The sequence below is a fragment of the Hemiscyllium ocellatum genome, chromosome 7 (assembly GCF_020745735.1).
Source record: "Hemiscyllium ocellatum isolate sHemOce1 chromosome 7, sHemOce1.pat.X.cur, whole genome shotgun sequence".
NCBI lineage: Eukaryota > Metazoa > Chordata > Chondrichthyes > Orectolobiformes > Hemiscylliidae > Hemiscyllium > Hemiscyllium ocellatum.
In genome coordinates, this window is record NC_083407.1 from 46,282,514 (window position 1) to 46,302,967 (window position 20,454).

General features: G+C 37.9%; 1 protein-coding gene across 1 annotated transcript in view; it reads left to right on the top strand.

Moving 5' to 3' along the window:
- LOC132817064 (protein mono-ADP-ribosyltransferase PARP14-like) overlaps positions 1-17,965 on the top strand; it is a 59,043-nt gene extending 41,078 nt beyond the window's left edge. Inside the window, exons 13-17 of the mRNA XM_060827156.1 lie at positions 7,267-7,473; positions 7,576-8,205; positions 8,892-9,052; positions 15,324-15,501; positions 16,131-17,965. Of these exons, the coding sequence (XP_060683139.1) occupies positions 7,267-7,473; positions 7,576-8,205; positions 8,892-9,052; positions 15,324-15,501; positions 16,131-16,420 (1,466 nt within the window). The 3' untranslated portion in view covers positions 16,421-17,965. The remainder of the gene's footprint in view (positions 1-7,266; positions 7,474-7,575; positions 8,206-8,891; positions 9,053-15,323; positions 15,502-16,130) is intronic.
- Positions 17,966-20,454: the final 2,489 nt, after the last annotated feature.

Genomic DNA, 20,454 nt, shown 5'->3' on the forward strand with positions numbered 1-20,454 from the left:
TCTACTTAATTCAACTCTCTAAACAGTATTTACCTTTAGTTTCAAATTTATAGTTAAAGCTACAATTTGATCTGTGGCATTTTCCTTTTGAATTGTCTATTCAAACTCACTAGGAGAAAGTGAGGTCTGCAGATGCTGGAGATCAGAGCTGAAAACTATGTTGCTGGAAAAGCGCAGCAGGTCAGGCAGCATCCAAGGAGCAGGAGAATCAACGTTTCAGGCATAAGCCCTTCTTCAAACTCACTCCCAAACTCTTAAGTCCCATGAGCTTACTGTGCAGATCCAGCAATCTGAATGAAAGTGTCCCTGTTTATGACAATGTACTCTTAAGACCAGAATTTTCACTTTCAACTTCAGTATCTTTATTTTGGTCTTGGATGGGGATCTCAGGTCATTTCCAGCAGTCCTTTCTTTGCCCTGGCTACTTTCCTTTCATCATAAGACCAGAACAGGTAGAAGCAGAAGTAAGCCGTTCCATTATCTGCTCCACCATTCTGTGAGATCCTGCCTAATCTGATAATCTCCAATTCCAGGTTCTTGCTTTTTCCCCTGAACCCTTGATTCCCTGACTGATTAATGATCTATTTTTCTCAGCCTTGAGCATACTTAATGACCCATACTCTAGAACACCCTACGCAAATAATTCTGTAGATTTATTACCATCTGAAAGACTAAAATCCTCCTCAGCTCTGTTTTAAATATGTGACCTCCTAACCTGAGGGTATGCTGTCAGGTCCAAGACTCTTCTACAATGAGAAACAACCTCTCCCCATCTAACCTCTCATAAGAATCTGGTATATTTCAATACTCACCTTTTATTCATCTAAACTCCCATATGTACAATTCCAATCCACTCAATCTCTTCTCCTAAACAGTACCTCAATAACTAAAATCAGCTGAAAGAATCTTCTCCGGACGGACCCAGTCCATTATATTTATCCTTATATAAGAAACTGAAAAGCGTTTGCAATATTCTATCTGTGGTGTCACTAGTGTCTTGCATGATTTTTAGCAAAACTTCCTTATTTTTTTACCCAACTACCTTTGCAATAAAGCACATCATTCCACTTGTCTTCCCTATTACCTGTTGAAATGATTTGGAGATGCCGGTGTTGGACTGGCGTGTACAAAGTTAAAAATCACACAACACCAGGTTATATGCCAACAGGTTTAATTGGAAGCACACTAGCTTTTGGAGCATCGCTCCTTCATCAGGTGGTAGTGGAGGGCTGAATCCTAACACACAGAGTTTATAGCAAAAATTTACAGTGTGATGTAATTGAAATTATACATTGAAAAATTGAATGTCTGTTAAGCCTTTCATCTGTTAGAATACCGTGATACACTTCTTTCATGTGTAAATCACAAAACCTTTTTTTAAAAAGTTGCATTCTTGGGTTAGCTGTTAACAATGGTGATAGCTAGACAATATGTTGAAGGTGTTGGCCACCTGTGTTCTCTGTCTATGACCTGATGTTTAGATTGATTCTTATCTAAAAAGTGAGATAACAGAGTTTTACATGAATTCATGCAGTTTTTGAGCTCAGAGTTCTATGTGAATGCATGCAGTTTTTGAGCAAAATACAATGTAACCCTGCAAGTACAAATTCACCCCACAAAATATATGTGTGCATGTGGGTCTTTGTCTGTCTGTGTGTGTCTGTCTGTCTGGGTAAGGGGTTGTGAGTGTGAGAAAGTGTATGCGTGGGTGTGTAGTGAGTGTAGAGTGTCTTAAGTCTGTGAGGGGGTGCATGTGTGAGTGTGGGAATGTGTGTGTCTGTAAGGGTGTGTGTGGGTGTCTGTGTGCATGTCTGTGTATATGTGTGTCCATGTGTATGTGTATGTGTGTGTGTGTGTGTGTGTGTGCGTGTGTGTGTGTAATGTGACATGAACCCAAAGTCCCGGTTGAGGCCCTCCCTATGGGTACCGAACTTAGCTATCAGCCTCTGCTCGGCCACTTTTCTCTGATGCCTGTACCGAAGTCCACCTTGGAGGATGATCACCCGAATGTCCGAAGTAGAATGTCCTGGACCACCTGAAGTGTTCCCCAACTGGGAAGGAACGCTCCTGACTGTTGATTGTTGTGCAGTGCCCATTCATCCGTTGTCGTACCCATATACACAGACGCGCACACAGACACCCATACACACCTTACAGACACACACACTCCCACACTCACACATGCACCCCCTCACAGACTTAAGACACTCTACGCTCACCACACACACACACACACTTTCTCACACTCATAATCCTCAACCCAGACAAACAAAGACCCACATGCGCACACATATTTTGTGGGGTGAATTTGGACTTGCAGGGTTACATTGTACTTTGCTCAAAAACTGCATGCATTCACATAGAACTCTGAGCTCAAAAACTGCATGAATTCATGTAAAACTCTGTTATCTTACTCTTTAGATTAGAATCAATCTAAACATCATGGCATAGACAGAGAACACAGGGGGCCAACACCTTCAACATCTTGCTATCACCATTGCTAACAGCTAACCCGAGAATGCAACTTTTTAAAAAAAGGTTTTGTGATTTATACATGAAAGAAGTAAAATTATCACGGTATTCTAACAGATGAAAGGCCAACAGACGATCAATTTTTCAATGTATAATTTCAGTTACATCACACTGTAAATTTTTGCTATAAACTCTGTGTGTTAGGATTGAGCCCTCCACTATCACCTGATGAAGGAGCGACACTCCAAAAGCTAGTGTGCTTCCAATTAAACCTGTTGGACTATAACCTGGTGTTGTGTGATGAAATGGTATGCTAGCTTTTTGTGATGTATACTTGAGGACAGCCAAATCCCTCTGTGCTGTAGCTTTCTGCAGTCCTCCATTCTAATAAATTCAGCTCATCTATTCTTCCTGCAAAAATGCATATCTCACATTTATTATCTATAATCTACATTATTTTCTATCATCTGGGTCAGTGGTGCTGGAAGAGCACAGCAGTTCAGGCAGCATCCAAAGTGCAGTGAAATCGGCGTTTCGGGCAAAAGCCCTTCATCAGGAATAAAGGCAGTGAGCCTGAAGCGCGGAGAGATAAGCTAGAGGAGGGTGGGGTGGGGAGAAAGTAGCATAAGCACCACTAATCCAGATATCTGGTTTCCAGCATGTGCAGTCATTGTTTTTTCTTCGATTATTTTCCATCAGCTAAGCTTTTACCCACTTACTTTTCCAGTCTGTGTTCTATTAAAGACTTTTTCAGTCATCCTCAAAACTTGCCTTCCTACCTATTTTTGTGTCATTTGCAAACAGAGCTGTATCACATTCACTTTCCTCATCCAAGTCATTAATTAATATTGTAAATATTTATGAGCACTGATCCCTGTGATGCTCCACTAGTAACAGCTTGCCATCCGGATATCCTTTCCCCCTTCTTCCAAATCTCAGCCAATCCTCTATCCATGCTAATATATTACCTCGAACAATGTGGCCTCTTATTAAATAGCCTAATATAGCCTTCTCTTCAAGAAGCCATGTTTTTTCTTTTTGATCATATTATACATTTCTAAATGCTGCACTAATACATCCTTTTTAATAGACTCCAACATTTTCCGAATAACAAGCATTAAGCTAACTAGCCTTTAGTTAACTGTTTTGTTTACTTTTTCTTCAAATAAACGTGGTACGTTGCCAGTTTTCCAATCATAGGCAATTTTTCCAGAATTCAAGAATTCTTGTAAGATTATTACTAGTACATCCATTGTCTCTTTATCTTCTTCTTATGCATCCCATCAGCACCAGGGGACTTAAGTTTTTAGTCCCATTATTTCCCTAATATTTCTTTCCTTTCACAATAGTTGTTCAATTTATTTCCTCTCCGCCTTTTCCGCTTGATTATTTAAGAATTTTAAAATGCTATTAGTGTCTTCCACCATGAAGACAAATGCAACGCATTTCTTTCAATCCCTCCCACTTTATGGTTCTCCATTTTATTTCCACAGCCTAAGTTAACTTTGGCCTTTTCTTTTGGTCTCCTTTTGTTGGTTTTTACAATTCCTCTCGTTTACTATTAATTCTGACAATGTGTGTTTTTTTTCTCTCAATTCGATGCTATACTTCACCTCCTTGGTTAACCCTGGCTTTTGACTTCTCCACTTCCTAGAATCCCTTCTTATTGTGAAATATCTTTGAGGTGAGCCATGAAATATTTTCTTAAAGGATCTGCCTTTTTTTTTCCTCAAGTCACCTTTGCTGTTAAATGTCTTTCCCTATCCATTCTAACCAGCTTGGCCCTCTATTATTTATAATTATCTTTAAATTTAGCACACAGTTGTTTCTAACGCAAGTTTTTCCCTTTTAAATAGAATGTTAAATTCTACCATGTCACAGTCACTATTTCCAAGGGGTTCTTTTACTTTGAGATCTTTTAGTAAACCTGCCTCATTACACATCACCAGATTCAAAATAGCCTAATTGAATTCCCATCGTTTTGTTTGGGGAAATTGTTGTGAATGCACATTTTAATTTTTTCATCATGGCTACCTCTCCCAGACTTTCCCAATCCACTTGAAGATGAAATTCTGTTATGATTAATGCATTGCCTTTTTTAAACATGCCCTCAATCTCTTGATTTATTCTCTGTCCCACTGAAGAGCTCCTGTTGGGGCCTAAAGATTGCTTCTTCCCCTTTTTGTTTCTTACCTTCACCCAATTAAAATCTATGTCTTCCAATTCAATGTGTTCTGATTCTATCCCTCCTAACATTGAGACACCATGACTCATTCCTTTGAAATGTCAACATGTTATGACATGGGTACAGATAACTGAACCACATCAGTCTTTCTACCTCTGTATTTGCAACACAGTAAGATTAAACCCTCAAAGGCCCTCAAAATTAACCCCGATAGTTCCTACATAGACTTTTGAATAACCAGTTCCAGACTTTGCAAATGACTAATTCTGGACACTGGTTTGTAACTTAAACAAAGGATTTAACAACTTACTAACAATATAGTAACTTTAGTAGAATAACCTTAAACAACAAATTATCTAATTGCTCTGTGTTTAAAAAAAACAAGAAGACAACAAACAAAGTAAAGGGATAAATAAAAGAAAATAACCTTCAGTCATTTGCACAGTCCACAGTTCCACAGGCATAATTGCAGGTTTCTTGGTTGATTTTCTGAAACTATTGATCAGGGTCACCTTTCAGTTCACTCAAATAAAGGCAGTAGTACCTAGAACTTCTGAGAATCATAGACTCCCTGCAATGTGGAAGCAGGCTATCTGTCCCATTGAGTCCACATTGACCTTCCAAAAAGCATCCCACTCACCAACACCCCCACTTAGTTTTCTCTTCTGTGAGCTGATGTTCTTGGCACCCAGCATCAAATCCTATTAGTGCAGATGGCGGAAGTTGAATTTAATAATGAAGAATCTAGAATAAAGAATCTACTGATGCCCATCAAAAATCTGTCTGGCTCACTAATGTCCTTCGGGGAAGGAAATCTGCCATCCTCACCTGGCCTAGCAAGCCACTCATAGAGTCATAGTGTTATACGGTATGGAAACAGACCCTTCAGTCTAACTTGTCCATGCCAATTAGATATCCTAAACTGATTTTGTCCAATTTTCCAGCACGTGGCCCATATCCACCGAAACCCTTCCTATTCATGTACCCACGAAATTCACAAGATCACCATTCTCTAGATGAAGAAATTTCTCCTAATCTCAGTAATTCCAACAGTATAGTCTCACTTGGCCTTCATCTCACCGTGCTGAATTGTGCACATTGCTGGTGCTTCTTATTGACCTCCCTCTACCACCCTCTATCCCTTCTGGGTTTATGAGGGTAATTGGAAAATGGTGTAGTTTTATGGATCAGTTCACAATTGTCAGCCATTCCCACCATCTGACTCACAGTGGCTACCTTCTGGTCTTTAACAAGGGTTCTAATTGTGAAAGGTAGTGAACTTTTAGATTATTCCAAGAGAATGATTTCAATAAGAGCTTCACATGCGGTATTTACTCCAAATGACCATATCAACCAGTCAAAGTAACTTTGCTTTATTCTTTCAAATTTAAGGTGGGTTACGTGGGCTGTTAAGTTTTAAATCTTTTGCCTGTATGCCTCAGGAACTAAGTCATATGTGCTTAGAGTAGCCTTTCTTATAACATCATAATCCATAGTAATCTCCGCTGACAGAAAGGTATATGTAGAACTGTTTAACCTTTCAACCTGCTTTGCATGCTCCATGTCCAGTTTTTCTCCAGCCGTTTCATTTATTTCAGTACCTTATAAATTAAAATAAAGATTGACCCCACGTACTTTTCCCTTGAACTTTGGTTCAGCATATAAAAAAGAATTCCTTACTGGATTTAGGTTATGATTAGGATTTTCCTCATTAGAACTTTCCTCTACATCTGAGGCTTCTTTTTTAACCCACAACTCTTTAAGCCAGTATTCTTTTTTCCTCGTTCTCTTTCCATTTCTTCTCTTTGTTTTACTTTACAGCTCTCAAGTTCCAGGCACTTAAATACTGTCTCTTTGCTTTCTCCTCTCTCTCTGAGGTTCAAGTATTTTCATAACCATCTACACCCTTTGCAATTCCAATGTTATTTCCATGATTTTATATGTTCAAGCTGCTTTTAAAAGCACTCACCCATAATTACCTATTATGACTGCCTGCTTGAAAGACTTGGTCTCTGTTGTATTTCCGTTAATTCCAAGTCATCAGGACAACTTGCAAAACAAAAAATCAAAACAAAGAATAAGCAATGTTTATACTGAATAAGAGATGAGTGTTGACTGGTTGGCAAGTGGACTCTGGTAGAGGTTTACATGGAGAATGCAGTATGTTACGATGCTTGACAGTTAACTGCCAAGCTTTGTTTAAATATTGACTCTGATTGGTCAAGGCATTGTCCTGAGAAATGCTAAAAGAAGTTAAAGTAATATCTATGAAAAGGGACAAGATAATAATCAGAGCTGAAGTACATCTTTTATAATTGGTATCTTTTAGTTGTTTGGCACAATGCGTAACGATGTTATTCTTGATACATGAATACATGTAACAGAGATTTTTATATAATATCATGGGTTGTGAATTTAAATCCTTTAAAAAGAAAGAATTTGCATTAAAAATTTAAAAATCCAGGACTTGACCGTTGAGTAAAGAACTAACTTTAGGCATGGAAAGGGATGAAAGAAATTGACTTCTCAACGAAATAATTATTTTCATGATGACTAGAGGGCCAAATCGTGCATACAAATTTTAAATCTTTCTTTGTTCCAATACATAGGACAAGGACGAGTAAACCCTTCCCAAGTTGCCAATGCAATGATTGATTCAGTCGGTGATTTTGTAAGCAGAAAATCTTCAACTTATTTGCAGAAGATTCGCATTGTTATTTTTCAACCACAAATGTTCAATGAATTTCAGAACTGTCTGCAAAAACATGATAGGTCGAATCTGACAGAACCAGAATCTTTGTGGAATAAAGCAAAAAGTAAGTCTCAGAACAATTTGCAAAAGATTTTTCTTCTTCTGCTTGTGTTTTATTCTATAAGAACTGCCTTATTCTAAAATGTAACATTTCTGGCACTCCTAGATGCAGTTACAGAATTTTTTTGGCCTGATCAGAGTAAAGAGAAGAAACAACACTTTACTGAAGACTATATTGTATTCAAAGATCAGATAGATCCTGTTCCGTTTGAAATCTGTGGAGCAAATGAGAAAACTGTAGAAAAGGCAAAATCCTGGATAGAACAGTTAATTTTTTCAGAACATGATGAGAAAATCATTAGCAGTGATTACTTGTTTCAGTTCTCTGGAAAAGAAGAAGAAGAATTAACAGCACTCCAGAAGAAACTGGAAATCAAAATAGAGTTGAAATTGAAACCATCTGGAGCTGAGGCCATTGTTTCTGGCACCGCTAAGGATGTTTCATCTGCTTATTCGAAAATTCAAGAAATGATTAATAATCTGAGAGAAAGTGAATTCAGAAGAAGAGATGAAGAACTTCTCAACAATTTAGTAGAATGGTCCTTTGAACAAGGCGCGCAGTTCATACCTTTTGACAAGACTGTCAATCTCAATCTGGAAAAGGCATTCAATGAAGACAAAACTCAACTCACCATTGATTGGCAAGCCAAACGTTGGAAGGTGGATTTAAGAAAAAATACTGCAGTTGACAATAAAGAAAATGTAATTAAATTAAAAAGGGTTTTGAAAACAGAAGGTAAATCTTTTTGTCTTGATAAAACAAATACTGTTCACAGTTATTCATTTAGATATATTTTCTACAAAAGATGAGTGCGTGTTGCTGTAGATCTGTTCACTCATTTTGTCTTGCCAGAAAAGAAACCTATATAAAATTGCCTTAGCCAGTCTTAATTCGATTTCAAGTGCATATTAGTCCATAGTACAAAACTCCATGGTTGCACCATAAATATAAATTAAAAAGCAATATCAAGAGTTCCATATGATTTGTGTGGTGAACAAAAATAATTTAGCTGATGCAGTGAGGTATTTTCTGACTTGGAGATGTTAGGACATTGGATTCAATCATTTTTTAAATGCTTTGGAAACATTTACATTTTCCCAGAAGGGATTGGATGTTTTTGGAGACTTAATTAATGTGTCCAATTACTTTGCAATCAGAAGGTGTCATACTTCATGTTTGTAGTGTACAAGAACAAAATTATTCCTCAAATGCTTATATAATTAAATCATCATTCCTTTTAATCCAAAAACTGTAAGTATTTGACTTGTCTTATAACTAACATGGTAGAAGTTAATAATAACATTGGATGCTTAAGTCTGGAATAAATATCTGAGCATTGACAGCCAATTCTTGAGGCTAAAAAGAAATTGACTAGCGTATAAATGATGATAAAATATGTGATTCATTCGATTTATCTATAGGAATGACAACAGACAACATTCCACACCATTGGGATGACATGCAAAAATCACAATATAAATCTGTGCAGTTACAACCACAATCCCAAGAATTTCAGGATGTCGTGAAATCAGTAACAACGTCAGAGAACTTGGGATTAAGAAGACCGATTAAGATTAAGAAGGTTTTTTATATTTGTTAATGTAATCCTCTTTCATGGCATTTGGGCAACAATATGTGAAAGTGAACAAACTTTCAATTAATTTATGATTGTTTTGAAGCTGCAAATCATGAAGCATTAACTATGTTTTTCTCTCTCAACTATCAGTATTAACATATGGGGCCCTATCTTGTCGTGTGTATCGTAAAAAATTGGCATGAAAATAATTGCTGGGCATATGTTGCCAAGGAAATGAAGGGATATTCTTCTGAATTAGAGATGTTTTGGATTGGATTTCAGCAGTGATTAAACATAATGGAATTTGGAAGCTACCATCTAAAATCCTTCCAAAAAAGAAACCAACAACTTTTAAAAAATTCTTTCAGTGGATGTCAGCATCACTAGTGAGGGCAGCATTTATTGCCCATCTCTAATTGCATGTAAAAGTTGTGTGTCTGGAGTCATGTGTGGTCAGTCTAGGTAAAGATGGTCGATTTCCTTCTTTAAGGAATGGTGATGGTATAGTCATGATGGTATAGAAGGTACATTTGGCCCTTAAAGTGATTTCATGGTTTGCTATCCAATCAGTCCCGTTACCCCATATTGATGTGTACATTTAATTTCCCTGAAGGTTTCCTTTCTCGTCCTGGCATGGGCTGCTTGAGCTCTGGAAAGGGTAGAGGACAAGGGGCAGAAGGTTTGTCAGAGGGAATGCAGGCCTAAAGCAGTACTGTCACAATAGATGAGCTCACAACAATGATGTTTGTAATGGAAGAAACCACACATGCACTAGCAGTTGCAGTGAGAGCTACTATACCTGGTACCTGACCAACAGACACGCGAAATGAATGTTTACATCTCTGTGTTGCCTATCCTTAATTAACTTAAACATTTCCAAGTGGCTGTTGATTCCTTATCTCATTATTGTTTATGAAACCTAACCCATCACTGCAATCAAAATGACCGCTTGTGACTATTAGGGATCCTTGTTTGAATAAGGATGCCATAATTGCCACTATTCATTTCTTGGAACCCCCTCCTATCGAGGGAAGAATGGAAAAGAATGACAAGCTCATTCAGTATCTCCAATCCAATTTTCTTAAGTATTCTCGGATAGCAAGCTTCCTGGATCAGACAACTTATCTACTCTAAGCATAACAAGACTTTTCCCACACATTTCCTACCAAGTTTCATATTTTCCATTACCTTGACCATTTTTTTGAATGTTTAGTCAGCATTCTGCTTCCTTAGTAAATGCTGATATGAGGAATATGGGGATAGCACAGGAAAATGGCATTGAGGTAGATGACTAGTCATAATCTAAAAAGGCAGAAGATGTTTGTGGCTAAATGATTTACTCCTACTCCAATATTCAATGTTATTGTTATTCTATTATTGTCCTGTACTATACATATGTACAATCTCTTTAAACCTAATGGTACTCACTGCATCTCTTTGTACCTATTTGTTATTTATATGCAAGAAGCCTTTGGGGTTCCTTTTTATTGTTAACGGCAGTCCATTCTCATATTTTCTCTTTCACGGTCTTATTTTCCCCATCACTTGTCCTTTCAACATATCATTTTATTCTGGTTTACCTATGAAGAATTCACCTGACGTATATTGTAGACAGTGTTGCCACCATATGTTTTGACAAAAACCTCGACAGTGATTTTAATAAGAAATAGAGAAATATAGATAGTTTTAACTTGGGCTATCCTGAAATATTTATCCTATTTACATGGTTAAATTATATGACTCGTTCATAATATTATGAAAGTAATCCAAATTGTTTTTCAAAATAATTTCATGTGAACAACTAAAAGATACCACCATGTTTTTACATCTTGTGAAAAAAACCTACACAAATGTAACATAATGACGACTCAAGGAGTTAACTTAATTTCCGAAGCAAAATGGAAATGGTTCCTTGGGCATATGCATGCACTGGGGCTGGGCACCAAATCCAATGAAAGAACCATTCTATGCAATTTCATCATGATTAGCATGGGATAATGCAAATAAGTTATAAAATCTGTTATTTAAATGCATAGATTTTCACCATATTGAATGACTGAGCATATATACAATAGAGTCTTGTGAAAGAAACCTAGATTTTGAATGGAAAACCTAGAAACATAGGACCCAAAAATAGATCTAGTTGGAAAAACATAGAAGTCGCAAGTTTGATTGTAGATTTTTGCTCATTTCATCATCTTCTGTCTTTTCTTGATCCAACTAATCATTCTGACCATGTTTCCCAAACTAAAGTAATTTCAATTGTCTGCATTTGGCCCATATCCCTGTAAATCATTTCTATTCATACACCAGTCCAAATATCTTTTAAATGTTGCAGTTGTACCTGCATCTACCATTTCCGCTGGTAGTTCGTTCTACTTACAAACTCCCCTCATTGTGAAATAGTTGCCCTCCAGTTCCCTTTTAAATCTTTCTCCTCTCACCTTAAAAATATGTCACCAAACATAAGGTGAATATCAAAGGTATAGACCTTTGATATTCACCTTATCTATGCCCTTCATGATTTTGTAAACTTCTAGGAGGTCATCCCTCAATCTCCTATGCCCTAATACAGAAAGTGCCAGCCTATCCAGCCTCTTCTTATAACTCAAATCCTCCATTCCCTGGTAAAACTTTTCTGAACCCTCCAACTTAATATCGTTCCTACAGCAGGGCAACCAGAACTGTATATAGTACTCTAAAAATGGCTTCGCCAGCATGTCCAACTCCTATAGTCAATGGCCTGAGCAATTTACCTGTAAAGCAACTATCAAAGAACGAGGTACGTGAACCATTAGGTCTCTCTGCCCTCCCATTAACTGTCGAAATCTAGCCCTTGTTTTACCAAAATGCAATACTTTGCATTTATCCATATTAAACTCCACCCACTACCCCTCAGCCCATTGGCCCAATTAATGAAGATCCTTTTGTAATCTTAGATAACCTTCTTCACTGTCAACTATACCACCAATTTTGGTATTATCTGCAAACTTACTATCCATGCCTCCTAAATTCTCATTCAAACCGTTTATGTGAATATCCGACAGAAGGGGACCAAGCATTCATTATCTAAGAAGCCTTGGCTTTGGTTCATCTGCCTTTCATCCATATTAGAATATATTAGGATTAATACATGAAATCTCTGCTTCTTGAAAGCCATCTATTGATTCAATATAGTTATCCTGTTAATTCTTCATTCCAACAGCTGGATGCACATTGAGGTTAGTCCACTTCTAGTTTAAACAGTCTGTGTTTGATTGCTGCTTGCTCTTCAAACTCACATTGAAATCTTATGATTCAATGATCATTGTTCTTTAACTGCACACCCTCCCACACTTGACCCACCTCATTCCCCAGTGCCAGATCCAGCGATTATAATAAAAGCAAAATACAGTTGAAGCTTGGGATCTGAAATAAAACCAGCAGAAATTTGGCTACCCTGGGCATGATCTGTGGAAAAAGAGAGCCAAACTTCCACTCCAGTAAAACTCTCTTTTGGAATTCCAATTAAGACATGGATTTCATTATGAAAATGTCATTTTTTAATGTTATTAAAAGCAGTAGGTAATATTCCTTAAAAACATGTTTACCTAACTACAATTCAATTTTTATCTTTAGTTTTATTATGTATTATCAAGTGGCTACCCCAAAGAGCAATTTCAGTTCAGATGAATGGAAAAGATTTCAAACATGGTGGCTAAATGTGAGCAGAATCATTTCCACACATGGAGATGTTTAAGGTGACCAAAGTTGAGATTTCCACGACAGACAGATTTTAAAATACTTATTTATTGGATGTGGGAATCACTGGGCAGCATTTGATATCCTTCTCCAGTTGCCCTTGAGAAGGTGGTGATCTGCCTTCTTGAATTGCTTCAGTCCATATCATGTTGGTAGACCCACAGTGCCCTTAGGGATGGAATTCCAGGAATTTAACTGAGCAGTATTGAAGGAGCAGTGAAGTTGAGTGGCTTGACGAGAAACTTACAGGTGACGAAGTTCTGTGTAACTTTCCTTTTGTACAGTGCATCTTGTAGATGGTATACATTGCTGCGGCTTAGCATCAATGGTGAAGGGAGTGAATGTTTGTGAATTTAATATCTAGATTGTGTCAAGCTTCTTGAGAGTTGTGGGAGCTCCATTCATCCAGGCAAGTGGGGAGTATTCTGTCACATTCTTGTACTTTGCAGGTGGTAGATAGGCCTAGGGTACACAGGAAGCGAGTTACTCACTGCTGGATTCTGAGCCTCCAAACTACTCTTGTAGCTACAGTATTTGTATAACTAGTCCAGGTTTGTTTCTTGTAAGTGAAAACCCTCAGGATTTTACATGGCCATGTCAGAGACTTTACAGTCAGGTCTCACGAATGCATCTTTTCCTTATGTGTTACTACCATTTCTACCTTCTCGCTGGGAGCTACAGACTGATAAGGTCTTATGTAAATTTTTATGACTGTAATTTCTATGAATACCAAGTTAGCTCATAAATAATTTTGAAAATATGTCAGGTGCTGACTGAGGACTCTCAGCCCATGGGTAAAGCATTGCATGAACTGGTCAAGATTGAAATTTACTGCTTGTTGAGTGACTTAGAGTCATAGAGTCATAGAGATGTACAGCATGGAAACAGATCCTTCGGTCCAACCCATCCACGCCAACCAGATATCCCAACCCAATCTGGTCATACCTGCCGGTACCCGGCCCATATCCCTCCAAACCCTTCCTATTCATATACCCATCCCAATGCCTCTTAAATGTTGCAGCCTCCATCACATCCTCTGGCAGTTTATTCCATACACGTACCACACTCTGCGTGAAAACGTTGCCCCTTAGGTCTTTTTTTATATCTTTCCCCCCTCACCCTAAACCTGAAGAAGGGCTTATGCCCGAAACATCGAATCTCCTGTTCCTTGGATGCTGCCTGACCTGCTGCACTTTTCCAGCAACACATTTTCAGCAGTGTATAAGTCCTGCTAAGATTTGCTTTCCCAAAATGCAGCACCTTGCATTTATCTGAATTAAACTCCATCTGCCACTTCTCAGCCCATTGGCCCATCTGGTTCAGATCCTGTTGTAATCTGAGGTAACCTTCTTCGCTGTCCACTACACCTCCAATTTTGGTGTCATCTGAAAACTTACTAACTGTACCTCTTATGCGCGCATCCAAATCATTTATGTAAATGACAAAAAGTAGAGGGCCCAGCACCGATCCTTGTGGCACTCCACTTGTCACAGTCCTCCAGTCTGAAAAACAATCCTCCACCACCACCCTCTGTCTTCTACCTTTGAGCCAGTTCTGTATCCAAATGGCTAGTTCTCCCTTTATCCCATGAGACCGAACCTTGCTGATCAGTTTCCCATGGGAAACCTTATCAAATGCCTTACTGAAGTCCATATTGTGTTCCATTAATCAGTTACCAGCTTAGCACTGAGTTAAGGTCATCAACGCTCACTTCAGGAGGTCTTCATAATTAATTTCCTTTCCAATGGAACCAAAGAAAAATCTCAAATAAATCTAGGTCTGTAGGTGAGCTGATTTTCCAATTCCAAGTATGGTGGCTCAGTGGTTAGCGCTGCTGACTGACAGCGTCAGGGACCCAGGTTCAATTTCAGCCTCAGGCGACTGTCTGTGTGGAGTTTGCATTTTCTCCCAAGTCTGCGTGGGTTTCCTCTGGATGCTCCGGTTCCCTCCCACAGTCCAAAGATGTGCAGGTCATGTGAATTGGCCATGCTAAATTGCCCATAGCATTAGGTGCATTAGTCAGAGGCAAATGGGTCTGGGTGGGTTACTCTTGGGAAGATCAGTGTAGACTTGTTGGGCTGAAGGGCCTGTTTCCACACTGTAGAGAATCTAATCTAAAATCAATTGACGAAGTTCAGGCAACACTCAGTCCTCCTGCGAAAGTGGTTGAATAAGATCAATATGTAGCTCATCAATAATATTATCACTTGATTGAGTATTAGTATGTGAATACACTACAGATACATACTAAGTCTTTTAGTATTATTACCAGCAACATAGTCATGCTGGATTGATATTGCTGTAAGTTTCATGACTGAATGATTGTAATAAGAGTTAGAAAGAAAACTCAGATGCAGGAACTTTGTAAGGCCAAAAATATTCAGCACACAGCAGATCAGGAGAGAGCAGATGAATTAACACTTCAGGAATGAATACATTATCTTATTGAAGCCAACTGTGTTTTTTTTAAGTACTTTGAGTCTTGTTTTAAAATTAAACTGCCTATAAAATGTAACAAAGAAATTTTATTGAACAGATCGAAAGATTGCAAAGCATGTGTCTTTGGAAAAATTACATGATTAAAAAGCAACAGCTGAACGATAAGAATCCTCCTGGCACTAATAATGAACACATCCTATTTCATGGAACATCACAAGACACCCTTGAATCAATCAACCATCATGGATTTAATCGTAGTTATGCAGGAAGGAATGGTAAGGAACATAATTTCCCTAATAGTCAAAATGGAAAATTTAAATGCTGAAAAGACTGTCACTATTTGGTATTTACTATATGTCAAATCTTATCAAAACATTTTAATGATGAAGTACAAAAAAGAAACAGAAATTGCTGGAAAAGTTCAGCAAATCTGGCAGTATGTGTGAAGCGAAATCAGTTAACATTTTGGATCTGATAACTCTCAGAACTACTGATGAAGTGGTTTATAAAATGTTCAATCTTAATTTTGACTGTTTTCAATAAACTGGTCTGATGTTTGGACGGTTGTTGATCTTTTTAGACTGTGAAATAGATCAGTGAGCTAAAGTAAATATGGTAAATGTGTCAGCTGACTTGATTTTCCAGTAGGTCTTAAAAAGAGGTCTTCGCTCTTGCTGAATGTGAGACTGCACTGCAAGCATGACCATATCCAAATAAAATTAGCTTCACATTTCTCTGAACCTCTTAGTTTTATTTATAAAAATGTTTTTAATGAAGACAGTCTTTAAAATGTTTCATTTAAAGATGGTCAAAGCAAATTAGTTTTCTCAAAAGACAAATTGATATGTCATTTGATGCTTTTGGTATATAAAATGACTGCATATTATCTGTTTTTCTTTTATAGCCACAGCATTCGGGAAGGGCACCTATTTTGCTGTCTGTGCAACTTACTCTGCTCAGGAAACGTATTCAAAGACTGATCCTAATGGATTTAAGTATATATATCGTGCTCGAGTACTTACTGGAATCTATTGTCAAGGACAGTCAGGAATGGTCGCTCCCCCTTCAAAGTCTCCAACAAATCCTACAGACTTGTATGACAGTGTTGTTGATAATCAGCAAAACCCAACAATGTTTATCATTTTCAATGATATTCAAGCCTATCCAGAATACTTAATCACCTTTACATTATAGAATCATTTCAGATAGAAAAAACCATTACGTTGGCGTGTCTGTGTTCTCTTAAATTTGTATAACTCAACTAAAATTGGTTCCAACTTTCTTAATCTTTCAGTCAATATAGTAGTATTGCTATCCTGAAATTAGATTTTAGTTCAGGAAAATAACTCTGAATAGCTATTGAAATTATTAGGTAGCAGAACCAGAAAACTTTATTTCAGGTCTGAACAATGAGATCCAATCCTGATCAGATTGAGATTAATTTCTGAATTTGCTATCTTTAAGTATCTAACACAAAATTATCTTGGACAGTCTCAAGCCAGTTTCTAATTGACATCGGACTTAAAAATAAACTTCTGAGAGAAATAACTCTATTCTAGCAAATAAAGATTATACCAATTCTTTACATAGTATTTTTGAAATATAAGTTGAGAGTTTTTTGAATTTTGGAGCTCCAAATCTCAGGAGCGAAATTTATATCAGCTCCCCTTGAAATTGCTGTAATGTTTCCACGTGTTTTTAGTAAAGTGCAGTTTCTCAAAATAATTCAAGTCCATGCATTGATGTCAGAGCAACATTACTGAAAAACCTCACAAAATATTGAAGTTAAAAGGAAAGCCCCACTGTCTAACTGTCTACCGCTTAATTGCTGGTATTTGATGTTTATCTTTGCCATTTTTGATTACATCATCACCAGGTGAATTCCCGTAACTTTATTTGGCAACCAATACTGGATGTAATTGTGGTAATTCTTGCATTTGTGAACTACTTGACAGTTAACTAGAGCAGATCCATGATAATTTCTGATGTTAGCTTCCTTTGGTTGGAAATTGCTCATTCAAAGTGAAAGTGAATGGGTTAAAATGGATAAATAAGCAGTGGTAAGGCCAGTACTGATATGTATGCCTGTGGTTTAACTTTATTTGAAAATGCTCCTAATTAGAACACTTAATGGGGAAGCAGAAATCAGAAATTCAAGTGGAGATGACCCACCGGACCTGGGCTTGTCTGAATACTCAACATAAGACTGGAGGTGGTATCAGAAACATAGAAAATGATGCAGGGAAAGTGAACATACTTCAGGTGGGCTAGAGTAGAGGAAACTTCAGCTTTCATTTTTAAAAATTAGGTTAACTGCACTGTCTGAGAGGAGTACTTCAAGACATGGAGCTAATAAACTCATTGGTTGAGATGTTTCTATTTGCAATCATATAAAAGCAACTCATCTTTTCAACTTCAATTGACAAGGTCAAAGTTCAATCTCATTTGACCATTTTCTCTCTTGGTGTAAAGCTATAGTTTGGGACTTCATAACTGCGAAGACAATATATGCAAAGAACCATTAGTATTTGCTAATATTCTCCTTTATTTAGTAACTAATGGATTTCAATAATTTTTGACAAAAGAAAGAATTGTTGAAACCCATTGATGCCAAATTCACTAACTATCAGTGAATGCTTTGAAATATTCAATATATCACATTCTTCCTGTTTGCAATTTATGTTCATGATTGTCATGCAAAATTAGAAATGTGATTTTCTATTTTATTTTGTATTAATGCTCTGATTAAAGGTTTATGACATGCTTGTAAGGTATTTTATGCAGAATTAATAAAACTACTGGACATCTCCTAAACAGAACTATTGAGAGATTTGGTTGATTTTATAGTCGTTTTATTTATTTGTTCGTCAGATGGAATGGTTACTGGCTGTGCCAGCATTTGTTGGCCGTCCACTCTTGCTTTTCAAAAGGTGTTGGTGAGCTGCCTTATGGAACTGCTGCAGTACATATTGTGTAGAGATAACAACAGTGCTGCTAGGAAGGAAATTCCAGGATTTTGACCCAGTGGCTGTGAAGGAATGATGATATAAGTTGGGATGCAGTATTGCTTGAAGGGTAACTTTGAGGTGGTGGTGTTTGAATGCATTTTCTGCTCTAATCTTTCTAATTGGAGTTCTTGAATTTGGTATGTGCTGTCAAAGGAGATATGGCAAGTCATGTGGATGGTACACACTGCATCAGAGAAGTGATTATTCAAGGTGGTGCGTGGGATATCAGTTAAACAAACTGCTTTACCCTGGATGATATTGATCTTATTGAGATTCAGTGAAGTTGCATTCATCTAGTAAGGAGCGAGTATTCAATCACACTCCTTGTAAACAGGGAAGAGTGAAAAGTTGAGTTATCCGCTGTAGAATTTTCAGCTTCTAACCTGCGCTGTGTTTATATGGTTGGTCAATGAAAAGCCCCAAGATATTCATGTTAGGGACTGTAGTACTATTGAGTGTCGAAAGGAGATGGTTAGTGCCTGACACCTGTGGAGACATTTTATTTGGACTTATCAGCTGAAGCCTGAACATTGTCAAGTCTTGTCCAACACAATTACAAACTGTTTCAGTATCTGAGGAGTTACAAATCGTACTGAAAACTGAAATCATCAGCTAACATCCTACTCCTGCCTTAAGACAAACAAGTGTAATGAAATCCTGAAATGGAGATGATCGAACTTGAATGAAAACAGTCGGCTTAATTGCTGCTCAGTATGACTCCAGCTAATGGAGAGATTTCTACTCCCCTATTACAACTTCAGTTTCACTGGAGTTCATTGATTCAAAGAGAATTAATCAATCTCAACTCACACTTGAATAAGAAGAACTATAGATTTTAAAAGGCACAAAAATATCTTGGATTGTATTTTAAGGTTCTGCCAGAAGTAGGAATGGAGGCAAATGATGTTCAAGTTGCCTGTTGATTCTTACAGAATCATCAATTTCACCAGTTTGGGGGTAATGGCAGCTATGATAACCTGCCTTGTTCACAGGTGTTATTACACCTCTGGAGCACATGGTGCTTGAATCTGGACCTCCTGGTCCAGAGGTAGCATCCTACCCCGTGCCTCAAAAGCAGCTTAGAACCTGCCCTATCTGTTAATGAGACGAATTCATGTAATTGAAGAGATGATTGAGAACTCATTAAGACCCATATTCAGATTTTGGGCGTGTTGTAACTGGAGGGCTCAGTTTTGGTGGGCCATCAGGCAGAGTGATTACCCATCCTGAATTTTTCCAGAATATTGTAGAGTTTGGCTTCTCATCCCAGGGAGGACTTCCAGGAGTGCTGTTTCTGTCAGATTTCTCACCTCAGCTCCTCGATCTTTGTTAGTAGCTCCAAATGTGTACTGTGCTGCTGTGTATGTGTGATCCAGAGCAGGCACATTATGCATAGTGCTATGGAGTAATACAATGTGGAAATAGACTCTTCAGTCCAACTAGTCCATGCTGAACAAAATCCCAAAGGAAACTAACCCCACATTCCTGCTTCTGGCCTATATCCCTCCAAACTTTCATATTCATGTATCTATTCAGATGTCTCTTAAACATTGTAATTGTACCTGCATCCACCACTTTCTCAAGAAGTTCATTCCAGATGTGGACCACCCTCTGTGTAAAAAATTTACCTCTCGTGTCTTTTTTTAAATCTCTCTCCTCTCACTTTAAAACTGCGCTCCTTTGTATTGAAATCCCCCATCCTAGGGAAAAGACAACTACCATTAACTCTACCTATACCTCTCATAATTTTATATATGTCTATTAGGTTGCCTAAGTTCCAGTGAAAAAAGACACAGTCTATCCAGCCTTTCTTTATAACTAAAACCTTCCATCAGCAGCATCCTGGTAAATCTCTTCTGAACCCCTCTCAAGCTTAATAATATCCTTAGTATAACTGGGCCAATAGAACTGGACACGGTATTCCAGAAGAGGCCTCACCAATGTCCCTAACAAACTCAACATGACATCCCAACCCCTGTACTCAACACCTATACTGCATGCACAGACAGAACCACAGAAAGCAGCAGCATATTAGCCAGCACCACTGTCCTCCCAGTGTCAACAACTGAGTGAATGGGTGAGTATGGGAGTGGGGTTCCTGAGGCTCCAGCATCGTTGTGAAGGTGAGGATCCAGAATATGCCTCATTCTGAGTTCTGAAGCTGGATGTTGAAGTACCAAGTTCAGAGATCAGATCCATTACAAAACAAGACAGAGATCC